The sequence below is a fragment of the Tachysurus fulvidraco genome, chromosome 3 (assembly GCF_022655615.1).
Source record: "Tachysurus fulvidraco isolate hzauxx_2018 chromosome 3, HZAU_PFXX_2.0, whole genome shotgun sequence".
In the NCBI taxonomy this organism is placed as follows: Eukaryota; Metazoa; Chordata; class Actinopteri; order Siluriformes; family Bagridae; genus Tachysurus; species Tachysurus fulvidraco.
This window is the reverse complement of record NC_062520.1, coordinates 6,784,942-6,812,941: the sequence shown is the minus strand read 5'-3', so window position 1 is coordinate 6,812,941 and position 28,000 is coordinate 6,784,942. Positions and strand designations below refer to the sequence as shown.

The 28,000-nt window shown below is 40.8% G+C and overlaps 1 protein-coding gene across 2 annotated transcripts in view; it reads right to left on the bottom strand.

Annotated features, from left to right (window-relative positions):
- The window catches only part of ccny (cyclin Y), a 58,457-nt gene continuing 30,457 nt past the window's right edge, over positions 1-28,000 (bottom strand). Inside the window, exons 2-11 of one of the 2 annotated variants that reach the window (XM_027149335.2) lie at positions 26,407-26,481; positions 25,056-25,076; positions 23,184-23,218; positions 22,438-22,541; positions 22,117-22,152; positions 20,943-21,000; positions 20,732-20,851; positions 11,492-11,658; positions 5,579-5,741; positions 1-4,706 (exon numbers count right to left, since the gene is read on the bottom strand). In XM_027149335.2, the coding sequence (XP_027005136.1) occupies positions 4,590-4,706; positions 5,579-5,741; positions 11,492-11,658; positions 20,732-20,851; positions 20,943-21,000; positions 22,117-22,152; positions 22,438-22,541; positions 23,184-23,218; positions 25,056-25,076; positions 26,407-26,481 (896 nt within the window). In that variant the 3' untranslated portion in view covers positions 1-4,589. The remainder of the gene's footprint in view (positions 4,707-5,578; positions 5,742-11,491; positions 11,659-20,731; positions 20,852-20,942; positions 21,001-22,116; positions 22,153-22,437; positions 22,542-23,183; positions 23,219-25,055; positions 25,077-26,406; positions 26,482-28,000) is intronic. The other variant, XM_027149336.2, reaches the window with a different exon arrangement.

Genomic DNA, 28,000 nt, shown 5'->3' with positions numbered 1-28,000 from the left:
TTTTAAGTTAAAAATCAATAAATTCCTTTAATTTACCGATTGACAGTGCAGGCTCCGAACAGCATGCACCACACAAAGGCCTACAGTTCACAAGTAAGACTTCTGAAAATACACAACTTTTTTTCTGGTACTGATGACAAATGTATTACATAAAAGAACAATTTATAATCAATAGTAGCAATAAAAGAAACAACAGTGAGATAAATATCAACCATTTCTCTAGAATTGCTTTTTCTGTTTCGACACAAAAGGAGTGACAAAAGCAATGCTATTGCAAAGTCCACAAAGGGAAGGGAGAGAAAAAAAAAAAGGAAAAAAAAAAAAAAAGAAAGAAAGTCCGGCAGAGCACTCGTACTTTCAGCACGACTGTGGAGCTCTGCGTGACGGCGAAATAATAACAAATTCGACAAAAGCAAAACGACAGACTCGTGCACTTCGCAATGGTGGCACTCAAATTCAGTCACTTTATCATCCCAAGATATTTTCTTTTCTATTATTTAAAAAAAAAAAAAAGATCATTGCCTTAATTCCTCCCTCATCCTCATCATCACTCAATTCCTCCCTCATCCTCATCATCACTCATTCACTACGAGATGATTAAACGATGAGATGAATACTGACTGCTTATAAATATCTCGGCATTACATTTAAACTATGATCTTCTCTGAACAGAGTATGTACACTGTACAAAATTTATATATACGTATTTAAAAAAAAAAGGTAGAATTTTCGTGTAATGATTCGAAAATCATTGAAAAGCTGAGCTGGTGTGTGTCGGTAGAAGAAGAAAAGAAGAATAATACATAGTACTAGACTGTCATCTCTAGATGGAGAACGAATAGCATTATTACACGAATATTGGTGAAAATAGACACAGATCAGTGTAAAAAAAAAAAAAAAGATTTTGAAGATTTCAAATCTTTATGGTACACTGACCTTTTTGAAGAAAAAAAAAATGCGTCATTTATAATAAATCGCTTCCATTTTAAAATCTAATTGGCTGAGACTCATCCGAAGCTTATGTATTAATCCAACAAAATAAAACCAACAAACGACTTTAGCCACTGTTCTGTTCACAGAATAAAATATCTTTGCCCTGTAATGTTGCTTAGCAACCAAATCTTCTAATCTTCTAACCCCAAACTGTATAAGCCAGGACATGTGAAGAAAAGTATTTCACTGTGCTGCTGTGTGTATGAGATGAATCAAGGTTTCTACTTCATTAATAATAAAAGTACATTTTCACTGCAAGTTTGATTTCTGTCTGTTTCACCAGTGTTTCATGTAGAGCTTAAGAAAGCACTTAAAATCACACAGATTTCTATATCCTGGCCCCCGGAGAAACTTCCGTCTCCGTTAAAGGCTTTGCTACTTTTTTTGGAGATGATAAAATGACTTCTTGCGAAGCAACACGGCAAACTGTAGAACATCAAAACTGATTGGATAGAACATTGAACATCAGCACTCAAAATAATAGTAATAATAATAATAAAAAAAATACGAACTCATATTGCAACCTTCACTTGTGAATTAAAACAAGGAGATATGAAACATCTGTTTAAGAAGAAGTGTCCATTTCTCTGTCATCTGCGTATTGCTTGGTGTTTGAATCTGAAATGACGTCGATTTATCAAGCTCATAAAACCGTTCACGCCAAGGTTCTGCAAGTCATCTTTCCTTTCTTTTCTTTTTTTTAATCTTTACTGAAATCAGTCCATTTCTTTAAAATCAGTCCATTTCTTCAGCCATCAAATCATCATCATCAGGTTCTCAAGACAGACAGAACCAGAACGCTACATTTCCAACTTCTTACATAATACCTTCTGTGTGGCTTGTTTTTATTAGACTATGGCCTTTAAGAGAAAACACCAGGACACCTGAAAATAGGACCTGGATGAAACTCTGTGGTGCTTCTGCTTTAATACAAAACCGTTCTGGTGTCTCGGTAAAAGACAAGCAGCATGTTTACAGCGTGAACAGGAATCCACTCGTAATCACCTGATACTCAAATTTGCTACTTATTTTATTAAGTGAAGTTTAATTAAAAATTTTTTTTCAAAGATTTTTACAATTTTTTTTTTTATACTGAATCATAAAATAAACATTAAAATAAATAACGGTTCGATCCTACATACTGCCGGCGTGTCAAGTGGTGATTAGCGAAAATGTGTTTCAGTGAAATATTCTTGTTGCAGAATGTAAACTTAAAACTTTTGATGATTTTTGAAGAGTTTTTACAAAGCGTGAGCAGGCTGCGGTCTTTAATTAATATTAATTAATTAATTAGATTTCTGAAAAAAGAAAAAATTATATATATATATATATATATATATATATATATATATATATATATATATATATATAAAACAAACTAATATAATTGATTACCGAGATTGAACCTGTAATCAATCACTGGATTTTTGCTCGTCACAGCAACTTGAGGAAACATCGGGTTTGCATTGCGGTGTTAATACGTATGAATTAACTATAGGTATGAACGTATTAAAATTAAATATACGTGAAGCTGAGGCGTTTGAATTAAGAAAAAGAAACGAGAAGAAAATTTGAGAAGCTGATACTGTGAAATGAAGAGTTCATCTGTAGGCTGGCGTGAAAGAGCAAAAGATGCAAGAGCAGATTCAGAACCAGATCCACATCAACGTCAGGGTGAAATAGAAAGCGGAGATGATTAGTCAATACCGCCTGCTCACCATGGATTGACCTTCCCAAAAAACAAATAAATTAAAATAATTAATTAAATAATTAAAATAAAATTAATTTCACCATTTCAGACAGTTTATTTATTTAGTTTTAACTAAAAGAATTAAAGGGTTTAAAGTGAGGTTATGTATTCTTAACTCTTTCTTCTGAATCGTCGGGAATCATTTCCGATTGCTCAAACTCTTATTAATGACAACTAATTTTAAATTAATGCTCTTAAATTAAATTTGAAAAATGTTCATATTTGCTGTCGAGTTTGCTGTTTATGTTTTCTAAATTGTGCTTATTTATATAGATATTTATTCCTCTCTCATTTATGTTGCCTAAATTGTTGAGTTGTCAGGATTTACCGGCATGATTTTGGTTTATGATGTGATTTCTAAATTTAACATACATTTTTTTTTATTTGTTGTAATCTTTTCTGTTTGTTGAGGTTTCTGAATTTGCCGCCATGGTTTTGGTTTACATTTTCTTATTTTTTGTATTGCTTTTTCTAAAATTGTTGGTTGTTTTTCTGAATAATTCTAGTTGGTTTTCTTGCTGTGCTTTCTGAAGGTTCTGTATTTTTTGTGGATCACATTTTGTAGAGCACATTTTTTGACGTTTTTCTTTTCTTTTCTTTTCTGGATCTGCTGTTTTTTTTTTTTTTTCCTGTACCTGCTGTTTTGTTTTTTCCCCCTTAGATTAAATGTTTTGCCATTTTCCTGGATCTGCTGCAGGAGGTATTTTTTTCATTCTGGATCCGCTGTTGTTTTTCCCTCTGGATTTGTCGTTTCACCATTTTCTTGATTTTGCCTTTTTCCCCCTAGTTTCTTCTTCTCCTAGATCTGCTGTTGAGGTTATTTACTGGATCTGCCGTTGCATTTTCCCCCTAGTCCTGCTGTTGGGTGCTGTTGCACTTTCTGGATTTGCTTTTGCATTCTTTTTATTTTACTTTCATCCATTGGTTTGTTATTTTGTTTTGCACTTATGGGGCTACACACACATTTAAGTATCAACTGAACTGCCTCAGAGCCTGTCGACAATCATGTGCACACGCTTCTTGCTTTCTTAAAAAAAATGAAAAACTATTTCTTTTTTTATACAGTGAAAGTGTTGATAACTAATCAGCGCCTTCACGATTCTGAAGCTCGTGGCCAGAAAAGTGTATGATTTTCTATGAAAACTCTCTCATCCCTCAGCTGGCAAAAGCTGGAGTACAGCAATCTTCTGAACCTTTTACTTGTTAACACGAATCTAGTGTACCTCAATGTAAAACAATTTTAGGTACATAATTAAACCTTTAAAGCTTTAAAGATGCACAGATTATCGTGTCACCATAGCGACAAGGACAAGTAAAGATTAGCAGCTTTGTTTCTTTGAGGCTGAGACTAACTGTGATAATCAGGTTCCTGACACCTGTGACTTGAAACCCTGAAAATTTTTACTTTCCCAACATGACTGGAAGAGCTGTAGAAGTGGCTTATTTTGGGCTGATGTTTGAATTACGTTCAGGTCAGATCGTGGCCCTGGGCTTCAGAGAGCAGGACCTAGAAAAAAGAAACCTTCAAATAAAAACAAAATTAAGAATAAGCTGAGTCGTATAATCGGATAAGACACACAGAGATGCTGGAATGCAGTCCCCGTCGTATGAGAAGTTCCTCGTACTCCATCCCGCATGCTGCTCGCTTTCGTTCCTCACTCTGTCACGTTTTCGAGTCTGGTCCCTGTGTCCTGTATTTACAGCAGCCAACAGAACAACAAAGACACGTGTGGAAGGTAAAATCCGCCGGGTTTTTTTTGTCTGGAGCAGTCAGACAAAGAGGACCATTCTGTGGACTCTCTGTCTCTCTGTCTCTGGATTGGTCCTCAGCGTCACCAGACCACTGTTATGAGATGATAGCTGGAGACCATCGCACCACTGTCAGATTGTCCGTACTCACTGACCGCTTCTTGGCCGCTTTTCTCAAGTCTTTATACTTGTCATCGCAGAGTCTGGAGATCGCCTGAGAAAGAAAGAGAAAAAGAATATTAAAATTTTTAAAAGTGTTTATGCCAAAAGAAAGCATGGGGCAGAGAAGGTAGCTGGATCAGAGGGCAGATTCTCTACACACACACTCAGTCTTACACTCTTACACTTGCACATGCTCACACTCTCTCATACACACACTCAGTCTTACACTCTTACACTTGCACATGCTCACACAAAGAAAGAAAGAAAGAAAGAAAGAAAGAAAGAAAGAAAGAAAGAAAGACACTGTCTAAAAAAGAAAGACAGTCTGAAAGAAAGACAGTCTGAAAGAAAGAAAGAAAGAAAGAAAGACAGAAAGAAAGAAATACACTGTCTAAAAAAGAAAGACAGTCTGAAAGAAAGAAAGAAAGAAAGAAAGAAAGAAAGAAAGAAAGAAAGAAAAAGTCTGAAAAAAGACAGTCTGAAAGAAAAAGCAAGAAATGAAGCAAAAAAGAAAGACAGAAAGAAAAACAGAAAGAAAGAAAGAAGTCTGAAAAAGAAAACACAAGAAAGAAAGCCAGAAAGACAGACTGAAAGAAAAAAGCAAGAGAGAGAGAGAGAGAGAGAGAGAGAGAGAGAGAGAATGTATTACAGCTGTTGGTACAGATGTTATGTGAGTCCGCATGCTAAGTAACACAGCAGGTGAAATGCTGCACTCTGATTGGCTCTCAGATCTTGAGGATGTTGATTTATAAACTTTCTCTAGTGCAGGTCAATAAAGAGCAGCATTTTACCCCTTAATCTCTGAGCAGCTACAGGACAGAAGCTAGCTGTGAGCTACAGACTGTAGTCAGGTGCAGATGGAGAGGAAAAGACAGATGAACAGACAGATGTTAGAGTGACATGTAGATGGAGCTGAGTTTTCACCTCCAGTTTCTGGGCCTTGTCTCTGCTCAGAGGCTCCAGAGGGAAGTTCAGGTTGTTGGCCTCAGACAGCGAGCGCAGGTCAAAGTAGTACTTGGCATAAACACTCGATGGCACGTTGATGTTAAACTGCAGAAGCTCCAGAAACTGTCTCTCCAACTCGTTCCTAAACGCCCAGAGAGAGAGAGAGAGAGAGAGAGAGAGAGAGAGAGAGAGAGAGAGAGAGAGAGAGAGAGAGAGAGATGGTATTATATTTGACTGATATGCTAATATTATAAAGACAGACAAACACAAGAAAGAAAGAAAGAAAGAAAGAAAGAAAGAAAGAAAGAAAGAAAGAAAGAAAGAAACAGGTAGTCTGACAAAAAAACAAAGAAAGAATAATAAACAGAAAGAGAGACAGAAAAACAGACATGCTTAAATGGAACACAGACAGATACACAGACAGTTACACAGACAGTTACACAGACAGTTACACAGACAGTTACACAGACAGTTAGACAGTTACACAGACAGATACACAGACAGTTACACAGACAGTTACACAGACAGATACACAGACAGTTAGACAGTTACACAGACAGATACACAGATACACAGACAGTTACACAGACAGTTAGACAGTTACACAGACAGATACACAGATACACAGACAGTTAGACAGTTACACAGACAGATACACAGATACACAGACAGTTACACAGACAGTTAGACAGTTACACAGACAGATACACAGATACACAGACAGTTAGACAGTTACACAGACAGATACACAGATACACAGACAGTTACACAGACAGTTACACAGACAGTTACACAGACAGTTACACAGACAGTTACACAGACAGTTGCACTACACAGACAGTTACACAGACAGTTACACAGACAGATACACAGACAGATACACAGACAGTTACACAGACAGATACACAGACAGTTACACAGACAGATACACAGACAGTTACACAGACAGTTACACAGACAGTTGCACTACACAGTTACACAGACAGATACACAGACAGTTACACAGACAGTTACACAGACAGTTACACAGACAGTTACACAGACAGTTACACAGACAGATACACAGACAGTTATACAGACAGATACACAGACAGTTATACAGACAGTTACACAGACAGATACACAGACAGATACACAGACAGATGGACAGACAGATGCACAGACAGATGCACAGACAGATGTGTGAATGATCATATAAACAGCATAAAAATGTCAGTACAGAAGAAAACAACTGACAACTCCAGATACTCTGACAATAGTTAGATCGGACTGCAGTCGTGTAGACTGGAGCGTAGTGAGATGTGACATGGGGAGAGGTGTGTTTGTGTTGTGTGTGTGTGAGTGTCTTTGTTTCTGTGTGCGTATCGGAGTGTTTGTGTGAGTGCCATTGAGTGTCTGAGAATGTGTGTCTGAGAGTGTGTGTCTGAGAGTGTGTGTCTGAGAATGTGTGTCTGAGAATGTGTGTCTGTATATGTGTCTGAGTGTGCGTGTCTGTATATGTGTCTGAGAGTGTGTGTCTGAGTGTGCGTGTCTGTATATGTGTCTGAGAGTGTGTGTCTGAGTGTGCGTGTCTGTATATGTGTCTGAGAGTGTGTGTCTGAGTGTGCGTGTCTGTATATGTGTCTGAGAGTGTGTGTCTGAGTGTGCGTGTCTGTATATGTGTCTGAGAGTGTGTGTCTGAGTGTGCGTGTCTGTATATGTGTCTGAGAGTGTGTGTCTGAGTGTGCGTGTCTGTATATGTGTCTGAGAGTGTGTGTCTGAGTGTGCGTGTCTGTATATGTGTCTGAGAGTGTGTGTCTGAGTGTGCGTGTCTGTATATGTGTCTGAGAGTGTGTCTGAGTGTGCGTGTCTGTATATGTGTCTGAGAGTGTGTGTGTCTGAGTGTGCGTGTCTGTATATGTGTCTGAGAGTGTGTGTGTCTGAGTGTGCGCGTCTGTATATGTGTCTGAGTGTGTGTGTCTGAGTGTGCGTGTCTGTATATGTGTCTGAGTGTGTGTGTCTGTATATGTGTCTGAGAGTGTGTGTCTGAGTGTGCGTGTCTGTATGTGTGTCTGAGTGTGCGTGTCTGTATGTGTGTCTGAGTGTGCGTGTCTGTATGTGTGTCTGAGTGTGTGTGTCTGAGTGTGCGTGTCTGTATGTGTGTCTGAGAGTGTGTGTCTGTATATGTGTCTGAGAGTGTGTGTCTGAGTGTGCGTGTCTGTATATGTGTCTGAGTGTGTGTGTCTGAGTGTGCGTGTCTGTATGTGTGTCTGAGTGTGCGTGTCTGTATATGTGTCTGAGTGTGTGTGTCTGAGTGTGCGTGTCTGTATATGTGTCTGAGAGTGTGTGTCTGTATATGTGTCTGAGAGTGTGTGTCTGAGTGTGCGTGTCTGTATATGTGTCTGAGTGTGTGTGTCTGAGTGTGCGTGTCTGTATATGTGTCTGAGAGTGTGTGTCTGAGTGTGCGTGTCTGTATATGTGTCTGAGTGTGTGTGTCTGTATATGTGTCTGAGAGTGTGTGTCTGAGTGTGCGTGTCTGTATATGTGTCTGAGAGTGCGTGTCTGAGAGTGTGTGTCTGTATATGTGTCTGAGAGTGTGTGTCTGAGTGTGCGTGTCTGTATATGTGTCTGAGAGTGTGTGTCTGAGTGTGCGTGTCTGTATATGTGTCTGAGAGTGTGTGTCTGAGTGTGCGTGTCTGTATATGTGTCTGAGAGTGTGTGTCTGAGTGTGCGTGTCTGTATATGTGTCTGAGAGTGTGTGTCTGAGTGTGCGTGTCTGTATATGTGTCTGAGAGTGTGTGTCTGAGTGTGCGTGTCTGTATATGTGTCTGAGAGTGTGTGTCTGAGTGTGCGTGTCTGTATATGTGTCTGAGAGTGTGTGTCTGAGTGTGCGTGTCTGTATATGTGTCTGAGAGTGTGTCTGAGTGTGCGTGTCTGTATATGTGTCTGAGAGTGTGTGTCTGAGTGTGCGTGTCTGTATATGTGTCTGAGAGTGTGTGTCTGAGTGTGCGTGTCTGTATATGTGTCTGAGAGTGTGTCTGAGTGTGCGTGTCTGTATGTGTGTCTGAGTGTGTGTGTCTGAGTGTGCGTGTCTGTATGTGTGTCTGAGAGTGTGTGTCTGTATATGTGTCTGAGAGTGTGTGTCTGAGTGTGCGTGTCTGTATATGTGTCTGAGTGTGTGTGTCTGAGTGTGCGTGTCTGTATGTGTGTCTGAGTGTGCGTGTCTGTATATGTGTCTGAGTGTGTGTGTCTGAGTGTGTGTGTCTGTATATGTGTCTGAGAGTGTGTGTCTGTATATGTGTCTGAGAGTGTGTGTCTGAGTGTGCGTGTCTGTATATGTGTCTGAGTGTGTGTGTCTGAGTGTGCGTGTCTGTATATGTGTCTGAGAGTGTGTGTCTGAGTGTGCGTGTCTGTATATGTGTCTGAGAGTGTGTGTCTGAGTGTGCGTGTCTGTATATGTGTCTGAGTGTGTGTGTCTGTATATGTGTCTGAGAGTGTGTGTCTGAGTGTGCGTGTCTGTATATGTGTCTGAGAGTGCGTGTCTGAGAGTGTGTGTCTGTATATGTGTCTGAGAGTGTGTGTCTGAGTGTGCGTGTCTGTATATGTGTCTGAGTGTGTGTGTCTGTATATGTGTCTGAGTGTGTGTGTCTGAGTGTGCGTGTCTGTATATGTGTCTGAGTGTGTGTGTCTGAGTGTGCGTGTCTGTATATGTGTCTGAGAGTGTGTCTCCCGCTCTCTCTGTCTGTCTCCCGCTCTCTCTGTCTGTCTCCCGCTCTCTCTGTCTGTCTCCCGCTCTCTCTGTCTGTCTCCCGCTCTCTCTGTCTGTCTCCCGCTCTCTCTGTCTGTCTCCCGCTCTCTCTGTCTGTCTCCCGCTCTCTCTGTCTGTCTCCCGCTCTCTCTGTCTGTCTCCCGCTCTCTCTGTCTGTCTCCCGCTCTCTCTGTCTGTCTCCCGCTCTCTCTGTCTGTCTCCCGCTCTCTCTGTCTGTCTCCCGCTCTCTCTGTCTGTCTCCCGCTCTCTCTGTCTGTCTCCCGCTCTCTCTGTCTGTCTCCCGCTCTCTCTGTCTGTCTCCCGCTCTCTCTGTCTGTCTCCCGCTCTCTCTGTCTGTCTCCCGCTCTCTCTGTCTGTCTCCCGCTCTCTCTGTCTGTCTCCCGCTCTCTCTGTCTGTCTCCCGCTCTCTCTGTCTGTCTCCCGCTCTCTCTGTCTGTCTCCCGCTCTCTCTGTCTGTCTCCCGCTCTCTCTGTCTGTCTCCCGCTCTCTCTGTCTGTCTCCCGCTCTCTCTGTCTGTCTCCCGCTCTGTCTGTCTGTCTCCCGCTCTGTCTGTCTGTCTGTCTGTCTGTCTCCCGCTCTGTCTGTCTGTCTGTCTGTCTGTCTCCCGCTCTGTCTGTCTGTCTGTCTGTCTGTCTCCCGCTCTCTCTGTCTGTCTGTCTGTCTCCCGCTCTCTCTGTCGGTCTGTCTGTCTCCCGCTCTCTCTCTCTCTGTCTGTCTGTCTCCCGCTCTCTCTCTCTCTGTCTGTCTGTCTCCCGCTCTCTCTCTCTCTGTCTGTCTGTCTCCCGCTCTCTCTCTCTCTGTCTGTCTGTCTCCCGCTCTCTCTCTCTCTGTCTGTCTGTCTCCCGCTCTCTCTCTCTCCCCGTCTGTCTGTCTCCCGCTCTCTCTCTCTCCCCGTCTGTCTGTCTCCCGCTCTCTCTCTCTCCCCGTCTGTCTGTCTCCCGCTCTCTCTCTCTCCCCGTCTGTCTGTCTCCCGCTCTCTCTCTCTCTCCCCGTCTGTCTCCCGCTCTCTCTCTCTCCCCGTCTGTCTCCCGCTCTCTCTCTCTCCCCGTCTGTCTCCCGCTCTCTCTCTCTCCCCGTCTGTCTCCCGCTCTCTCTCTCCCCGTCTGTCTCCCGCTCTCCCTCTCTCTCCGTCTGTCTGTCTCCCGCTCTCCCTCTCTCTCCGTCTGTCTGTCTCCCGCTCTCCCTCTCTCTCCGTCTGTCTGTCTCCCGCTCTCTCTCTCTCTCCGTCTGTCTGTCTCCCGCTCTCTCTCTCTCTCCGTCTGTCTGTCTCCCGCTCTCTCTCTCTCTCCGTCTGTCTGTCTCCCGCTCTCTCTCTCTCCGTCTGTCTGTCTCCCGCTCTCTCTCTCCCCGTCTGTCTGTCTCCCGCTCTCTCTCTCTCCGTCTGTCTGTCTCCCGCTCTCTCTCTCTCTCCGTCTGTCTGTCTCCCGCTCTCTCTCTCTCCGTCTGTCTGTCTCCCGCTCTCTCTCTCTCCGTCTGTCTGTCTCCCGCTCTCTCTCTCTCCGTCTGTCTGTCTCCCGCTCTCTCTCTCTCTCCGTCTGTCTGTCTCCCGCTCTCTCTCTCTCCGTCTGTCTGTCTCCCGCTCTCTCTCTCTCCGTCTGTCTGTCTCCCGCTCTCTCTCTCTCCGTCTGTCTGTCTCCCGCTCTCTCTCTCTCCGTCTGTCTGTCTCCCGCTCTCTCTCTCTCCGTCTGTCTGTCTCCCGCTCTCTCTCTCTCCGTCTGTCTGTCTCCCGCTCTCTCTCTCTCCGTCTGTCTGTCTCCCGCTCTCTCTCTCTCCGTCTGTCTGTCTCCCGCTCTCTCTCTCTCCGTCTGTCTGTCTCCCGCTCTCTCTCTCTCCGTCCGTCTGTCTCCCGCTCTCTCTCTCTCCGTCCGTCTGTCTCCCGCTCTCTCTCTCTCCGTCCGTCTGTCTCCCGCTCTCTCTCTCTCCGTCCGTCTGTCTCCCGCTCTCTCTCTCTCCGTCTGTCTGTCTCCCGCTCTCTCTCTCTCCGTCTGTCTGTCTGTCTCCCGCTCTCCGTCTGTCTGTCTGTCTCCCGCTCTCCGTCTGTCTGTCTGTCTCCCGCTCTCCGTCTGTCTGTCTGTCTCCCGCTCTCCGTCTGTCTGTCTGTCTCCCGCTCACCGTCTCTCACACAGACACCCGCACACACTTACATGTCCTCTACAGTGATATCTTTAAGAATCTGACAGTAGTCCACGTTCCACACGGCTTGATCGTCCCACACTTTAGACGCCAACAAAATGGCTCCCAGTACAATCCTCTTCCAGTTAGCAGGACAGATATCAATCTCAGCATAAGTTAACAACCTCTCCAAATACACCTGAGGGAGAAAAAACAATCACAAAGAAACAGAGGGTTAATAACTACATACATACAGTCTACACTTGAACTAAATGTGAGGCATCACGTGTTTCGGCATCAGACTAACTTAAAGCCTAAAAGTGACGCATGTGGCACAGAACACTGTGGTGTGTGTTTACAACAGGATTTGTCATGCCAAATAAGGAAGATCATACAACAGGACGTGCTGTTATAACGTAACCCCAAGGCGGCCTGTCACACAGAGGATGAAATATTTCTGTAGATCTGAACATGTTATTAGGCTTCCAGCACAGAGATTTACCAATGATTACACATGTAAATGCAATCATGAAGTGATTCTGAAAACTTTATAAAGCAATAAAACTGGAGACTTCAATAAACATTAAAGCTTTTCACAGAATACCAACATAATCAAAGTATTTTCTGTTATTAAAAGAAAAGCTTATTATTTAGATTAAGTTCAGCATCCTGCATACTGTTCCTGTTATTGAGCTGTTACTATAGAAACAGTAACATTACAACAAGTGCATTGATATAAACTTCGAATTTATGTTAGACTTTATGTAAATTTAATCCAGAACTTACCTCCAGAACCAAACAAACATCTAAATTATTTAAAATGAATTACATTACAATTATAATCATTATATATATATATATATATATATATATATATATATATTTATGATAATGAATAATAATAATAACAACAACAATAAATATTTTAAGGTATTTATGTAGTTTATACATATGTTAATGATAAAAATAATAATTATAGACACCAAGAAACAATTTGCATTTCTTTTTTTTGTTTCTTTTATTTAATTGTGTGTTAAGGGAAGTCGTGGCCTAATGGTTAGAGAGTTTTACTCCTAACCCTAAGGTTGTGTGTTCGAGTCTCAGGCCGGCGAGATACCACGACTGAGGTGCCCTTGAGCAAGGCACTGCCCCCCCCCAACTGCTCCCCAGGCGCTGCAACATAAATGGCTGCCCACTGCTCTGGGTGTGTGTTCACGGTGTGTGTGTGTTCCCTTCGGATGGGTTAAATGCAGAGAACAAATTCTGAGCATGGGTCACCGTACTTAGCTGTATGTCACGTCATGTCACATCACTTTCACTTACTTAATTAATATTATTTTTTGTTTTTATAATTAGATAAATCGGTTTAAAGAAATAATACAAATAAAAGTCTCTAAGAAGCATATAAATAAATGTATAAAAAGAAATAAACATACAAAAATTAATTATTCATGGTATTTATATATTACAAAATGCTTTTTCTAGGTGTACAGAAATAATAATAATAATAATAATAATAATAATAATAATAATAATAATAATAATAATAATAATAATAATAAATGAAACTTTAAAGCCATATAGACAGCTGTATCCTGATGCAGGTCCTGCTTCCTTCGATATCTTTCCAGCTAAAAATAAATAAATAAATAAAATTAAAAAAAGCCAAAGAGCAATTGTGTGAGAGAAGAGATCCCCAAAGAGCAGCAGTGACTCCTCAATTCTCTCTTCCTCCAGAACGACTGCCTAAACCGTGAAGTGAGTAAAAACTAATAAACTACAACTCCATGTCATTTTTACTGGATAACCAAATAACTCCTACACCTTATCTGTACAAAGCACAGACATACTCTCATAAAAATCTGTATCGATCCAGTCGGCTGGACTGTCCACAACGTCTAGAGTTTCTAAACAAATCTGAACAAAGACGGCCTTGTGGCTGAAACCAGGATGTGTACGAGATCCCGCACGAGCAGGATACCAGTGCTGCCCTCTACTATGAGCAGAATAATTATGTCAGGACTATGGCATGATGTTCTGGAGACTCAGTGCATGCAGACAAAAAATTCACACGATTACAGGAAGAGCAGCTCTGTGCCTAAAATATTTAATTATTAATCATAATCCACTATTCTAAAAACAGCTCCAGAATTATTAGCACCCTCGTTTAAGCTCACACTGAGATGGACAGCTCTTTTTTTTTTGCTCCCAAACTCTGGAATAGGCTTCTTGATAGTGTTCGGAACTCAGACACACTTTCCCATTTCCCACATTTCCCATTCCCCAGACTTGCACATTTTACGCACAGCAGATATGTTAATCCCTCACATATGTTAATCTTCCGTGCGATGAAGATTTTGGACCTCCACTGAGATGAGGCCGACTCTGTGAGAATCCTGAGACATCTACAGATCTACCAGCTCCAGTTGGACTCTGTGATACTAAAGAGGAGATGTGAACTCCAGGTGTTCCTTACACCAATACAACATTTGTTTGACTGTATATTTGTAATCACACCCTCCAGTCACCCATATGAGGATGAGGTTCCCCTTAGAGTCTGGTTCCTCTCAAGGTTTCTTCCTTCACCAATTTAAGGGAGTTTTTCCTTGCCACTGCTGCCTGAGTCACCTCAGACTTGCTCATTGGGGATTAATACTATACACATTGTGAACTAAATATATCTATTATTAATCTTGAATTTTGTATTCTATTAATCTTTATATTAACCTTTTGTTCTATGTTTATGTTCTGTAAAGCTGCTTTTGGACAACGTCAATTGTAAAAAGCGCTATACAAATAAACCTGTATTGAAATTAATGTTTTCACACTTTAGCTGTGTTCCGCTTCATGAACATTTTGGACCTTCACGGAGAATCCTGTAAGGATCCCGAGGCACTAAAAGATTATACCAGCTTCAGTTAGATTCGCTTCATGAAGATTTCAGACATTCATAGAGAAGATAGCCAACTACATGTGGTCTCTGAGGTCAACAACCTCCTCATCTATACACAATTGTTGGACTGAATCTGACTGTAGAAAGGACATTATTCATAACACTCTCCGGTGTTTATAACAGTTTATAATCACACCCTCCAGTGTCACCCAATTGAGGATGAGTATCACTTTTGAGTCTGGTTCCTCTCAAGGTTTCTTCCTCTTACATCTAAGAGAGTTTTTCCTCACCACAGTCACCTCAGACTTGTTCATTGGCAATAAATACAAACACATTTAAACATAAGTCTAATATTAATCTTGAACTTTTGTATTATGTTTCTTATGTTCTGTAAAGCTGCTTTGAGACAATGTTTATTATTAAAAGTGCTATACAAATAAATTTGAATTGTTTAATTGAAATAGTTTCATTTGGGTATTTTGAATTGAACTTTTCACTCGTTTCATTGGGGTATTCTTTAATCCTACCCACGTTGATGAATGACTAAACTTATCTGGCCTGTGTGTAACTTCATATTTATACCCCAGGTGAAACAGGAAGTCATGAATCTTAAGGAAACTCATGTGCACTTATGACGTTAAAGTAAAATTAAACAGGGAAATTCACAGAAATTTCCAATTAAAAAAAAAAAGAAAATGTAATATACACAGGACGTAAATATTTAATAGAATAAATATGCTATAAAGTAAAAAAAAAAAAAAAAAGACTAAATATTACAGCATGATATTAAGCTACTTATGCACAAAGACTTTTTTTTTCCAAATAATCTTTACCAAGGGTGCCAATAATTCTGGAGCTGAATGTAGGTGTGCCTTCCAAAACCTTTAAGCAACTTTAACCCTGAAACTGGATACACTATAAGAGAGAGTTTTTAATGAAAGTGTCATTATTGATATTGTGTCCTCAGTGATAATCTTTTCTAAAAGATGTTATGTTATGTTTTTTTTTCTGTCACTGTCTATGATTCTTACTTAATATATAGTTTTAACGAGTCAGTGTACAACACTCGTCTCTGCTTCTCCGGCTCTCTCGGATTAGTCATTAATATTCATGACCTGCAATGTTCATAAATATTCATGCGCTTACTGACAATATAACAATTTAAGGGAGTTTTTCCTTGCCACTGCTGCCTGAGTCACCTCAGACTTGCTCATAGGGGGATAAATACATACAGATTGTGAACTATATACATCTAATAATAATCTTGAATTTTTATTGTGTTAATTCTTTTTCTTTTGTTATTCGTTATTTCTTTCATCATTCCTTACCTTCTGCTCTATGTTTATGTTCTGTAAAGCTGCTTTGAGACAATGTCTATTGTAAAAAGTGCTATACAAATAAACTTGAATTAAACAATATATGAGGTAATATATGAGGAGAAATAGAACAAAATATTTTTGCGAGGCCAGTGAGAGGATTCAGTGTGCCCATTTTTACACCACAGTACAGTCTATGATACAAATCTACACATTCCAATAAGAAAAATATGTAAATTCAGAATATATTATTTATATCAAGTCTAATTCAGTTCCAGGTTGTAATACTACAGATTGTGGAAAGACTCAAACAGAGGGGGTGTAAATATTTATGCAAAGCAGTACAATCTACCTAATACGATATTCTCTAGAAAATGATCCAACATATTTTTTAATCTTCTGTGTAATGATATATAAATGTTTGTGGCACTATAATATTAGCAGAGCAGAAATATTGAAATCTAATCACGTGTACTGCTGGAAATGAACCACAGGGGGTGCTGGTTTCTAATCCCTTTTAGTCCCTCTGAAATTTCTTTTTTTTGTGTGTGTGTGTGTGTGTGTGTGATTATTGTGAGCAAAAATGTTTTTATTGCTGCAGTTTTTTTTTTTCATGAAAAATTTGTGATGCAATTTGAATTTTATTTTATTTTTTTTCTCACCTGAATTGGCAAAATTGGAAGACCAGGATTCTTCTCCTAAACTCACTCTCACTCACTAGTTTTCTACCGCTTATCCGAACTACCTCGGGTCACTTGGAGCCTGTGCATCTCAGGCGTCATCGGGCATCAAGGCAGGATACACCCTGGACGGAGTGCCAACCCATCGCAGGGCACACACGCACTCTCATTCACTCACACACACAATTTTCCAGAGATGCCAATCAACCTACCATGCATGTCTTTGGACCGGGGGAGGAAACCGGAGTACCCGGAGGAAACCCCCGAGGCACGGGGAAAACATGCAAACTCCGCACACATAAGGCGGAGGTGGGAATCGAACCCCAACCCTGGAGGTGTGAGGCGAACGTGCTAACCACTAAGCCACCGTGCCCCCCTCTCCTAAACTCATAAAAGAAAATTCAAATATAAACATACAAAAGAAAAAAGAAATTCTTGAAAGACAGATTAAATGTCATTTAATCCCCAAACCAGTGCAAATCAAATGGTTTCTGCTTGTTTCACATTTAACTGAGCCACACTCTCTTACAAACTGGTTCTAACAAAAGGCTTCTAAAACCAATGCTGAAATTTTCCTAACCATTTTCCTTAAACACCGCTGCCAAAATTACCCCTTTGTACTTGGTGTGTCAATGTGAGCAACTCTCGCAAATAAAGTAAGTGATGGTTCATTGATTTTAGTGCAATTGGTATCTGAGAGAGAGAGAGAGAGAGAGAGAGAGAGAGAGAGAGAGAGAGAGAGAGAGAGAGAGAGAGAGCAGTCTAATAAGAAGAGGTAATGGTTTGTTGCATCACCTTATGAAGTTTACCAGAAGTAGAAGACAAACTAAAAAATGTGGGTTTAAAGGGAAGTGCAGACTACACTTTCTCCCATAGTACCATAACATAATTTTCGCCAATGACACGACCGTGGTGAGTCTCATCAGCAAGAACGGTGAGTCTGCATACAGAGAGGAGGTGCAACAGCTACCTACCTGGTGTAGAGTAAACAACTTGTCTCTGAATGTTGATTAAAAAGAGATGGTTGTTGACTTCCTGAGAGCACCGAGCGACCACTCTCCGCTGAACATCGACGGATCATCTGTAGATATTGTCAGGAGCACCAAATTTCTTGGTGTTCATCTAGTGGAGAACTTCACCTGGTCACTCAACACCAGCTCCATCACAAAGAAAACCCAGCAGCGTCTCTACTTCTTACGAAGGCTGCGAAAGGCACATCTCCCTCCCCCCATGCTGACTACATTCTACAGTGGGACCACTGAGAGCATTCTGAGCAGCTGCATCACTGTCTGGTTTCGGAACTGCACCATCTCGGAGTGCAAGACCCTACAGCGGATAATGAGGACAGCTGAGAAGATCATTGGGGTCTCTCTTCCCTCTATCAAGGACACTTGCATCACACGCTGCATCCGCAAAGCCAACAGCATTGTGGATGACCCCAAACACCCCTCACACACACCCCTCACACACTCTCTTCACCATCCTGCCATCTGGAAGAAGGCACCTAAGCATTCGGGCCCTCACGACCAGACTGTGTAACAGTTTCTTTCCACAAGCCATCAGACTCCTTAACAACTGAACTGTACTGAGCACAGCACTTCCAATATATATCCATCGATCTGTTTACATGCTGTTTTTTGCACAACCCTTTACAATATCTCAGGTAACTGCTGCTATAACACTGTTCATTCCAGTATTTTTGTACACGTAATATTGTCTGAACATACAGTATTTACTTGTCTTGTCTGTCTTGGTTGTCTTTTGTCCTGCACTGTTTGCACTAGGACTATGTGACTAGGACTACTTACTATGTCCTTATACTGTGGCTCTGTCTTTGTTTTATGTAGCACCCTGATCCTGGAGAAACGTTGTCTCATTTCACTGTGTACTGCAACAGCTATATATGGTTGAAATGACAATAAAAGCTTCTTGACTTGACTAAAGGAATTAGAGGTGAGAACTAAGATCAGATTGGTTATGTAGTGGGTTAATGGTTGATTCTGGTATTCTGCTTCATTTCTCCTCTAGTTCCATTATAACTGATCTGATCTGTTTCCACCTCAAATTCAATTATAACCAATCCGATCTCAGTTCTCACCTCTAATTCCATTACAACCAATCCGATCTATGTTCCCAACCCAATTCCATTATAATCTGATCTCTGTTCTCACCCATAATTTAACAATTACGAAGCTAATCCCTCTTCCCACCGCAATTCTATTAGAACCAATTTTTGGGTATTTAGGCTACAAATGAAGGTTTTATGAGGCTACAAGTTAACACATGTATGTACAGTATTTTATTTGTTGCGGTCCCTTGACAGGACTTCGAGGCAACAATGTGTTTAGGAAATAAAGATATCTATGAATGTAGGAACAAGAAGCGGTTCGAAATCCTCAACACAGTGTAAAATACACACTGACATGTAGCAAGTTGTTCTAGAAAAGTGACAACATGACATTTAGTAAGTTGTAAAGAACTCTAGACTCTCTTGAGATGAACACACACACATGCACGTACAGTAATCTGTGTGAACATATGAGAGAAATAACAAGAAGCTGTTCTAGGATCCATGCTGTCTTTGAATGGAGGTGTGAGAATAGACGGCAGGCTAAAACAAGTTCTCTTTCCTGACCATAAAACCCGCAGACAGCTGCAACACATCCCACTTCACTGTAACGTGATCTCTGTGATCTCAATCAGCAGACTTGTTTCTATGGGGCTTGTGCTTGACTAGAGGAGAACTTTGTCTCCTGTTTGTTCAGGCAGCTGATTAGAATAAGAAAATGGGAATAAACTTGGTAAGTAAACAGCCATTCTAAAACTGCTGAGGATTGAGCTACAATAGTACATCATTTATGATGTTTTTAAATTTGAATACAAATGAAGAAGCTGTGAATTGTATTTTAATCCTGAACACTTTTTTTAATTATTATAAATTAAAAGGTTTTATTTATTATGACATTTATTTATTTATTTATTTACTTATTTACTTACTTACTTACTTACAAGATGAGTAATGTGTTTATATCGTCTTAGAATTGACGCAATCATCTTGTAACCTTTCGAATTTTCTGTGCTCTCGTCTTCTGGAAACCTGTGATTACCATCATTTCCTAAATGCTCAAATGTCACGGTATACACGTGACTTCACGTTATAAACAAACGCTAAATAACTCAATAATGAGCTGCAGCTCAGACAGGTAAAGGAAGTGAGGAATAGTACTGTTAGCACTGATTAATAATATTAATAATAATCTTCTTTCGGATTTTCCCATTAGGGGTCACCACAGCGAATCATCTGTTTCCACCTAACTCTATCCTCGTCATCCGCTACTCTCGCACCAATTACCTTCATGTCCTCATTTAACACATCCATATATCTCCTCTTTGGCCTTCCTCTTGACCTCTTACCTGCAGCTCCATCTCCAACATCCTTCTACCAATATAACCATCTCCCTCCTCTGTACATGTCCAAACCATCTCAATCTAGTCTCTCTGTCCTTGTCACCAAAACAACCAACTGGTCTCTTAATGCGTTTTCTGTGATCAGATAGCTATCCGATGGTAAAAAGACCAGGTCTAAATGCCCTCCGAAACGTTTTCGAGACGGATATAAATCTGATCGTTCAAACCCCTTCAGGAGGTGGTCTGGGACGCATTTCAGATAAAACTGGACAGGTGTAAATGCATGTGGTTGTTCAAGCCACATATGTCAGCGCTATACTCCTCCAAAACGGAAGTACGTCACTCGCAAGTGACTCACGAGTCGTGCATCGCGCCAGAAACGGAAATGAGTAAAAGATACTTATATTTTGGGCTGGAGTAGAAAGATCGGATTGATATCCAATTCGCCAAGACCCATTTATGTGGCCTAATGTAAATGGAAATGTTTTAACAAATCAGATAGCTATTGGATCAGAGAAAACACAATGATGTGCTCGTTCCTAATCCTGTCCATCCTAGTCACTGCTAAAGAGAACCTCAACATCCTCGTCTCTGCTACCTCCATCTCTGCACCTCACTGTTACAGTCTCTAACCAATACAGCAGAGCTGCTCTCACTACTGTCTTGTACACAATAATAATAATAATAATAATAATAATAATAATAAATTATTTATGCTGTGAAAATGGTGCATTTTATTTTTAAGGAAATTACTCCTAAAGCCTTAATTAATATATTTGAATGCCAGTAAAACATTTGTATATTATGCAAAAGTCTGTGATTAAAATAATTATGTTAAATTAGGTTTCAAGCCAAAGACAAAGCTGAGAGGAGAAGGAAGAGGAGAGGAGGGGAGAGAACCCAAGCTTCATTTGCTATAAAATGACCCCTAAGACCTGCACCCTGCCTGTTTCCCCCTCATGACCCGAGCCTCACCAGTGTGACGATCGCGCACTCTGCCATGAGCTGAGCGGCACTGAAAAGCGTCCTGACGAACCGGTAGATCTGCTTCTGCTCCGGATCATGTTTATCGTAATCAGCTGGAACCTCTGACTTCTGCAACAAGACAGACGTGACAATCACCAACACATAAGTGCATTGTTAAAGGGATTTTTTTCTCTTTTATGATTAAATCTGTAAAACTTACTGAGAGCGGATGAAGCTTCTCATCAAATATGTCTAACAGCGTTCGACCATCAACGTCTCTGGAATGACCGAAGAGATAGAAACAGAGCAGAAAATCCTTATCAAGGGCTTTAACACACAACATTTCTCTCACAACTCTTAACTTATATGGATGCATTGCATATGTATCAGAAATGTTAGAAAGAGCAAAAGTTGAAGGAATTCTAATTATTTTGCCAAAAGCACAGAATTTTAAAGTACAAACCAGGCGAAATGTTTACAGTTAGCAAAATCAGTCCTTTAGCTTCTTACTATTTGCCATGAGGTTTTTCCAGGACATCCGAGAATGTGAGGTTTTCTCTAAAAAACACCCCGGGTATTCGTCACTCTAGTCTCAGCCTCAGCTGTCACGACCCACAAACTGCTGGCTGAACGTCTAACGTGTACGGCGCAGAAAGTTGGAAACACAAGGTCATCATTTGATTGGTTGGATTCTACAGGATTTCCGGGAGACCTGTCACGTTCTTTTTTAACAGACCGCCATAAAACAAAGCCGTTGTGATGCTCTACGTCCTTCATGGACGAAGGATGACGTCGTGTTTTTCCCGACTGTGACCACGGTATAGCCTCATTCATTTACATGACTTTCCTTAATGAATAATCTGTGTTTGCATGCCAGTCTGTTTGTATAGATTTCCCCAAAATACAAGCTGCAAACAAACTGATTGGTGGCTTTACGTCAGTCAGACGCCCTCTTGGGCAGTCCTTGGCAATAAAAGCTGCTGTGGAGTCTAAATATTTGGCTATGCCATTAACAGGGAAATGGCTTATACTTCCTGTTAGTTAAAAAAAATAAAAAAAATCATTTGAGACGACACTACCCTTCTAAAATGTGTGTAGAACTTCATTTGGGGCACAGCTATAGAAAATGTAAACACACAGAGCTTTATTGAACACACACATGCCTTTAAACCCTCCGATCAGAGAGATGTGCGCCATTGGGTCCTGTGCCCAAGGAGCTTGCTTCTGATGTGTTTGGCATTTAGCACTATGGATTCTGAGCTATTTTTGCAGAGCAGTGCCATGCTTTGAAGCGACATTGACATTCACACTCAATAAACACTCTGCATCCTTCGTAGCACCTGTACTGCAGTAAACACACACTCAGATCAGTAATAAAAGATGTGAACCCCTACCTGTTCTTTATGTGGTAGTAGATGGCAAGAGAAACACTGTGGAAAGTAAAGAGAGCATGAAATACACTGAGGCACAGGGGAGGTCACAGTAGAGTAACTCCAGTGAAGTCATAACTCTTACACCAACGGTGCTGTTACATTCTCTGTACTGATTGGCTAGAACAGATCGGGCAGCTTTGACAATACTACAGACTGAATAATCATCAGTTCCAGTCACAGACGAATGATATCAAAATATGAGTAACTACTATTTATTAAAGATTCATAACATCTATGTTGTGCATGTGCAGTGACAGTGACAGTATGACAGTGACTTCATACCATTTGATGGTGTATTTGAGGTTGGGTTGACTGACAGTGCTGTCATCCAGGAAGATAGTTGAGCAAGAGCTGTACTTGCGTCTCATCGGACCAGATGGGTGTTGCTAAGTCGTCATCACACACACACACACACACACACACACACACACACACACACACACACACACACACACACACAAACACAAACACACACGTGAATGCCCAACCTGCAATCTGTGCGTTGTATGTGGTGTTGTGCGCATGGTGTGTGTGTGTACTGTTGTGTGTGTTGGTTATGTAGTGTGTGCACAGTGTTAAGTGCACATGGTGCTGTGTACGTTTTATGTGGTGCTGTGTGTGTTGTATGTGGTGTTGAATAAGTGGTTTTTGTGTTATTTGTGGTGTCGAATGCGTGCTGTATGTAGTTTTGATTGTGTGGTGTGTGTGTTTTATGTAGCTTGCTTGTGGTGTTACGCGTATTGTATGTGCTGTTGTGTGTATTGTATGTAGTGTTGAGTGCATGGTGTCGTGTGTGCTGTATGAGGTGTTGTGTGCGTGGTGCGTGTTGTATGTGGTGCTGTGTGTGTTGTATGTGGTGTTGAATACGTGGTGTTTGAGTTATTTGTGGTGTTGAATGCGTACTGTATGTAGTGAGTGTGGTGGTGTGTGCGTGGTGTGGTGTTTCATGTGTTATTTGTGGTGTTGAATGCATTGTCTGTGTTGTACGTGGTGTTGAACATCTGCTGTGTGTGTTGTGAGACACTTACGTGGTTAACATACAAGCTTTTCCTCTTTTCCCGAACTGCAGAGGAAAAAAAGGTGTTATTAAAACACATCTCAGCAAATACTCAGCCACACTAAGCAAAGACACTGCACACAAATCAGCACACACAACAGTAAACACATCAGTACACACAATTGTTAAACACAAATAGGACTTAAAGCGATTACAGTGTGAGCAGAGCCGTGTTTGCTTGAATTTCATTGGCAGATTTTAATAAATCCCTCTGTTTGTTTGCTGCCTCTGCAAATTCTCTCGGCGCTCAAGTCAGACTAGTGTGGGTTCAAGGCTTTGTGTACTAGAATCCCACAATATTTGGATTCAACACAAACTCCATGAGCATCCCGAGTGCTGGCGACTGGAATTCAATATTGTTATGTTGACGAGGGAAATGTAGGGCGAGCTTTATCCTCCAGAACTAAATGCACCCTGGGTATAACGGACACTAAGTTAGATTCAAAATCGCCCATGAAGGTGTATGCTAAGGATGAGCCAGGACTTTAGACAAAACCACGGTTTTGACTTCTACTAACACCGTCAATCAGCACAAATAAGAGCTAAAGCAGCATGCATGATCTCTCTTGGCTTCTGATCTGCCATGTGACTCTATGCATGCACACACAGACACACACAGTCTAATGACAGTCTACATTACTACAACATGAAAACAGTGGCATGATTCCATAAACACACTTGAACCACATTCAAAAGACAAGCTTTCAATAAATTATTTACTTATATTACTTCTCCTGAATTAAATCAAGCAGCCAGTATTTATTTGGTGTCTGAAAGTAGCTTCTTCTTGTTTTTTTAATAGAGAAATGAACCTTATTTTGCTAACAAGTAAGAGGTCACAGTTACTAAAGTGTTACTAAAGAGTTACGGGGGTGTTACTGAGGTGTTACCTGGGTGTTACTAAAGAGTCACTGGGGTGTTACTGGGGTGTTACTAAAGAGTCATTGGGGTGTTACTAAAGAGTCATTGGGGTGTTACTGAGGTGATACTGGGGTGTTACTGTACTAAAGAGTTACTGAGGTGCTACTAAAGAGTTACTGGGGTGTTACTAAATAGATACTGATTTGTTATTAAAGAGTTCCTGAGGTGTTACTAAATAGATACTGATTTGTTACTAAAGAGTTCCTGAGGTATCACTAAAGAGTTCCCGAGGTGTCATCGATAGATAGGGATAGATAGATATATACACAAATAGTTAAAAAATATATAAGTAGATACATAGGTAGAAAGAAAGATAAATAGACAAACAGACAGATAGATTATCTATCTGTCTGATAGACAGACTCTGAGTGTTGTGTGTGTTCAGTCGCCTGTAGCCTTGGTGGTGTGTATGAGCACATGTGCAGAGTATTTCTACAGCAGTGTGGCAAAAAGAATGACCCGAGGCCAGACATATGGCAACGTGTACTGTGTACATGATACATCACTACAGCAAAAATATACAAAACACAAACCTGCTGTAGAAAATGGATGCTAGCAATAAGGTGTTATATCATAGCTAGCCCAACCCTAGGCCTAATGTTTGTAAATGTTAGTCATTTTCCAGCCTTGTAACAAAGCATAGCTGTATACAGCTCCCTTACTTGTTAGCAACATTCGACTCTTTGTTCTGATGCAAAACTAAAGAAGAAAATGAGAAACAACAATATTCTGGAAAATCTGGAATAAGCCAGGTGTTGATTTCAGACTGTATCATGTCAGTGTCAATGTACACGATACATCAAACCACGATTTTAAGTAATACACAAACCATGACTGACAACAGGATCGGTTAAAGGAAACTTGAAACTTTTTAGACACACACACAAATAGGACTTCTCATTTGCCTCAGCATTGGACATACCTTTCTTGCTGGATGGAGCAACTGAAAGACAAGAAATGACGTGGATTCTTATCTGAATTTCTCCAAAAAGTATTAAGCAGAGGAAAAATTACTGCTGAATTGAACCTTGTTTATTCATGCACTGTCGTCTAGGTAACAAACAAACAAACAAAAAACAAAATCTAGGGTTTTGCTTTATTTATTCCGTCGTTAAATCTTTTTGGGTTGTACATTGTCTTAAAAAAAATAAATCATGCTTCAAACCATAAGAGACACACACACACACACACACACACACACACACACACACACACACACACACACACACACACACACACACACACACAGAATTCAGTTACATAAGAAGAAAGTTGCTAATGATGGACATTAAAAAGTGCTAGAAATCACACTAACAGCATCTCAAACAGACCACAATGCTGATTCCCAGAGCAATCACAGCCAAAGGCAGCGAGCTAAATGAAACTATTATTCTCTCCCTCTCACATACACAAACACACACACTTTTTATGTGCATCACTGTGATCAGATGCTGTCTGTGATCCTGTTTTTTAAAAGAAATTATCTCCCTCTCCCTCTCAAACACAAATAAATATAGTGTAAGTAGTGTATGTAACATATAAATATATATGTTAAATATAGTGTAGGAGGTGTGGCCTGTGTGCGTATTAGATACAGTGAAGGAGGTGTGGCCTGTGCGTGTATAAGATACAGTGAAGGAGGCGTGGCCTGTGTGCGTATTAGATACAGTGAAGGAGGTGTGGCCTGTGTGCGTATTAGATACAGTGAAGGAGGCGTGGCCTGTGTGCGTATTAGATACAGTGAAGAAGGCGTGGCCTGTGTGCGTATTAGATACAGTGAAGGAGGTGTGGCCTGTGTGCGTATTAGATACAGTGAAGGAGGTGTGGCCTGTGTGCGTATTACATACAGTGAAGGAGGTGTGGCCTGTGTGCATGTTAGATATAGTAAAGGAGGTGTGGCCTGTGTAAGTGTTGGATACAGTGAAGAAGGCGTGGCCTGTGTGCGTATTAGATACAGTGAAGGAGGTGTGGCCTGTGTGCGTATTAGATACAGTGAAGGAGGTGTGGCCTGTGTGCATGTTAAATACAGTGAAGGAGGCGTGGCCTGTGTGCATGTTAGACACAGTAAAGGAGGTGTGGCCTATGTGCGTATTAGATACAGTAAAGGAGGTGTGGCCTGTGTGAGTGTTAATTTAATTAGTTAGTTTAATTTTCTCCTTCATTGTATTGGTTTTAAGACCGTTCTAGCGTATTTTGCTTATCAAAAGTGCTCTGACATGACTCCCACACCGCTCCCAAAGCAATAACATTATGAAATTCTGACCCACACTCACCGTCTGTCTGAGACTTGCTAAGGAAGATGGTGCTGGCACGCGGGTGCTCTGACGGGTTGTACTCCATGTTCAATTCTGGAAAAAAACAAAAAAAACAAAGAACAAGCAATGAGGAACTGAAACTCAATAAAAATCTACAGAGTTCAGTGTTGTAATAATGAGAATGCAGGTCAGGCAGAGGACAGAGTATCGACTTCTGGGCTGAGAGTGAAGTTATGTGTCATGATACAACGCTGCAGTTACACTATCCAGACACTGGGGAGCAGAACACCACATAGCTTAACAATATCTGAAGCAACAGCCTGATTTATTGACTCATTTAATGAGAGACAAATTCTCAGGGTCAAGAGTTTTTACTAGTGATGAAATTCTAAGAACATTCTTAAAGATGTGGGCTTTTCCTTTAAAATTAAAGAGAAAATCAGAGTTAAGATGAAATTTATTCATAAAGCATCTTAAACACTTAAAAGAGCTCATAAGGTCAAAAAGTCTTACGAGTAGTGAGGAGGACATTCAAGAGGGTTAAGAGTTTCTTTATCAGATGAGAAAATGGCTTGAAGGTGAAGAGGGAGAAGAAATGTGTTGTATATAATATTTTATAATGATGGTGAGTTAATAAAATGATACAGATTACATTATGTAAGGATTATTTTTGTGACCAATCAAATTAGAGATAACATCTCAGTGCAGAAATGTCATAGACACATTATATCATTTCTGCCTCTATGGCATTTCTGCTCTGTGTATGTGTCAGAGATGTTTACATTTAGAACATACGGATGTTAGACCATCTCTAATATGATCGTCAAGAACGTAATCCCTTCATGACACAGTCTAGTTTATAATAGACCATTTTAAAAGCTCTCCATTTTTGTTTTGTATCCTCATTCTTAGGATCGTAGAGATTAGGATTCTTAGGATTATAATGATCTTAAAATTTACTTCACTTTTCTCATGTAAGCAACATGACCTTGCATGCACACACACAGACACACACACACAGCATGATGTCATCAAGAACAGGAAGAGGAAACATGAAGGCACACCCAGCAAGACTCAGAGGAAACACAGACCTTTCCTCTTAGCTTCACAGAGAAGGACATCATTCCACCTTCCTTCTTTTCCAATGCCTGTTAGTGTGTGTCCCGAACACACAGGTTAATGCACTTTGTTAATGAAATGACAGGCGTCATGAAGCGGACAATATACACGCACGCACACACACAAAATAAGTGCGGCAGGGTTTTGTGCAGCGCTTTGAGGCTTTTGAAGCAGTGTGGGAGAGCCACTCGAGCCTCAAAGGAGTCCTTACCACACACACACACACACACACACACACACACACACACACACACACACAGAGCAGGAGGGTGTTAAATAAAAGATGGAGTTCAGCAAAAGAGAGAGACAGACAAATAGCACATCTGCATTTCTATCACGTTTGCACTCTAAGAACACACACACTCTCAGACCTATGCACTAAGTAGAGTTGTGTGTGACATGCTACACAATAAAAGGTGTACTTGCACTACATCTAGGGTGATCCACTTATAAACTGTTATTAATAAATATGGGTTAAGGTGAGGATGATGAC